Source organism: Babylonia areolata, chromosome 11 (assembly GCF_041734735.1).
Source record: "Babylonia areolata isolate BAREFJ2019XMU chromosome 11, ASM4173473v1, whole genome shotgun sequence".
NCBI classification, from domain to species: domain Eukaryota; kingdom Metazoa; phylum Mollusca; class Gastropoda; order Neogastropoda; family Buccinidae; genus Babylonia; species Babylonia areolata.
In genome coordinates this window covers 20269119-20271618 of record NC_134886.1, presented here as the reverse complement: position 1 = coordinate 20271618, position 2500 = coordinate 20269119, and the positions used below count along the sequence as shown (strand labels likewise).

The window sequence follows — 2500 nt, the reverse complement described above, 5'->3', positions numbered from 1 at the left end:
AAGGCCACAGCTGGCCACAGCTGTTCGGACGTAGCCGGAGAATGGGCGGCAGCAATGGCCGCTGCTTCTCTCGTCTTCAGAGACAAAGGGGGTGAGTGCCTGGGAACCTGCACACGAATTTCGAACGACAACTATGATATAACCTTGGGGTATACATATAGATAACCGAACGACAACTTATGATAAAATCTTACCTTTTGGGGGTATACATATAGATAACAGAACAACTTATGATAGAACCTTACGTTTGGGGGTATACATATAGATAACTGAACGAGAACTTATGATAAAACCTTGTCTTTGGGAGGTATACATATAGATAATAGAACAACTTATGATAAAACATTACCTTTGGTGGGTATACGTATAGATAACTATGACAACAGGAGGGGGGATGGAGGGAGAGGGGTGGAGTGGTGAGGGAAGAAGCGCAGAGGATTTGGTATTTCTGTTGGGGAGGACGCCGTTGTGTTGAGTTTGTTTGCTTTTTGTTGTTGTTGGTTTTTATCATTACGTGTTAGTTGTAGTTGTTGTTGGTGATTAGTGTACTGGTCAAGTCGCGACCTCATGTTACGTATTTCGTCAGAGTGTAAGGTTCTCGTGAGAGTTGCGAATCAGTGGTTTCTCCACGTCACTGGAAAGTCATTTACAGCTTAGCCTTTTCTGAAGGATTATGTCTCTCAAGTCTAGGAGGCACGACTGCACTAGCTCTTCTTAGTGCTGCAGACTTTTGGGGCTAGTTGGCCTTTGGGAACCATCCCCGACGCCGACTGTCCTAAAACCCTCTTGGCCCAGAGAGTGGGGATGTAACTTGGGCAAGACACTATCCATTATAATCAGCTTCTAACCCAGATAGTCGGGACAGCAGTTGCCTCCTCTGCTGTTCTGATGGTCATAGTCGGACACGACAGACTATCATATAATTTCCCCAGCAGATAAGATAAAAACACCTCAATAATATGTATTTGGTATTCTATGCTCCCAGTCTCAGCGAAACGAGAGTGGAGATGTAACTTAGGCAAGGCAATCTCCACCATAATCGAATTCTAACCCACACAGTTGGGGCGGCAGTTCCTTCCTGTGTTGTCCTGGTGGTCATAGTCGGACACGACCAACTATCACACAATTTATCGTGGCTTTTCTGGATTCATTGATCACGTCTGTCGTTGCCTGACAGGTGCTTTGATGATTGACGTCAGAACAGAAATTACTTACACGTAGAATTAAGGTCAGTGTCCTGTAATGAAAGAACAGAAGAAAAAAACATGTGAAGAAGGAGAAAAGAAAAGAATACAACAAAGGAGAAAGAGAATACAAAGAAGAAGAAGAAGAAGAAGAAGAAGAAGAAGAAGAAGAAGAAGAAGACAGAAAGAAAGAAGAAGAAGAGATAGAGAGACAGAAACAAATACGGAGAGAAATAGAGAGAGAAAGAGACAGAGACAGAAATAGACAGATATATAGACAGATGGATAGAGAGACAGACAGACAGACAAACAAAGAGCTAACTTCTTTAATTACATTTCTCAATCTAAATTAAAAACAAAACAAAACAAAACAAACAGACAACAACAACAACAAAAAAACCCTTCAGCCCAAAAGAATAACAACAAAACTCATATGCTATATGAATACTTAATAATGATCTTTCTTTTGTTCACAGATACGGCATATGCAGACAAACTTCTGACAGCGGCAAAGTCTTTGTTTGAATTTGCCAAAGCCAATCCTGGAAAATACAATGACGTTGTTCCTATGGCTGGTGCTTTCTACTCGTGAGCAACAAACTGGCTTTATATCGTTGGCTTTTAGATAATAAATAAGATTTATAGCGTGGTCTTTTAGTAATAAACAGGTTTTTATAACAGGGTTTCTAAGTACTAATTAGGCTTGATAGCGTGGTCTTTTAGCAATAAAATGTGATTGATGGCGAAGTCGTTACAGAAACTAAAGGCTTCTCGCGTGTTCTTTCAGTGATGAACTTAGCTGACTCTTTTTAGTATGATTTTTTGGGGTGAATGAATATGATTTGTAGCGTGGTCTATAAATAACGGACTTATAAGCTTTATAGACTTTATAGCTTTAGCTTCACAGTGTGGTCTTGGCGTAATTTTGCTTTAAAGTGCAGTGTTTCTGCATGCCAAATAGGCTTTAAAGCGTCGTAGTGAACCCATGATAGTAGTAGTAATATATGCCATATGCCTATGATTTATGAGGCAGTCTCTTATGCAATAAATGGGCGTAGTTTTCAGAAATACCAGAGGATATACCCTACCCCCACCACCACCCTCCTCCCCCACCACCCCCACACACCCACCCCACTCTCTTTCATCTCTCCTTACCCTATCTCGTATCGATCTTGTTGTTGCTGTTATAGTTGGGTTTTTTTTTTTTATCGTTGCTGTTCTTGTTTTTGTTGTTCTTGCTACGATTGGTTTGCATGCTAAACCCATATAATTCATTCATCCACCCGGATATATATATATATATATATATATATATA

General features: G+C 40.4%; 1 protein-coding gene across 1 annotated transcript in view; it reads left to right on the top strand.

Moving 5' to 3' along the window:
- The window catches only part of LOC143287320 (endoglucanase E-4-like), a 15780-nt gene that overhangs the window by 5101 nt on the left and 8179 nt on the right, over nt 1–2500 (top strand). The window contains exons 4-5 of the mRNA XM_076595277.1: nt 1–91; nt 1661–1772. The exon at nt 1–91 is cut by the window's left edge and continues 72 nt beyond it. Of these exons, the coding sequence (XP_076451392.1) occupies nt 1–91; nt 1661–1772 (203 nt within the window). The remainder of the gene's footprint in view (nt 92–1660; nt 1773–2500) is intronic.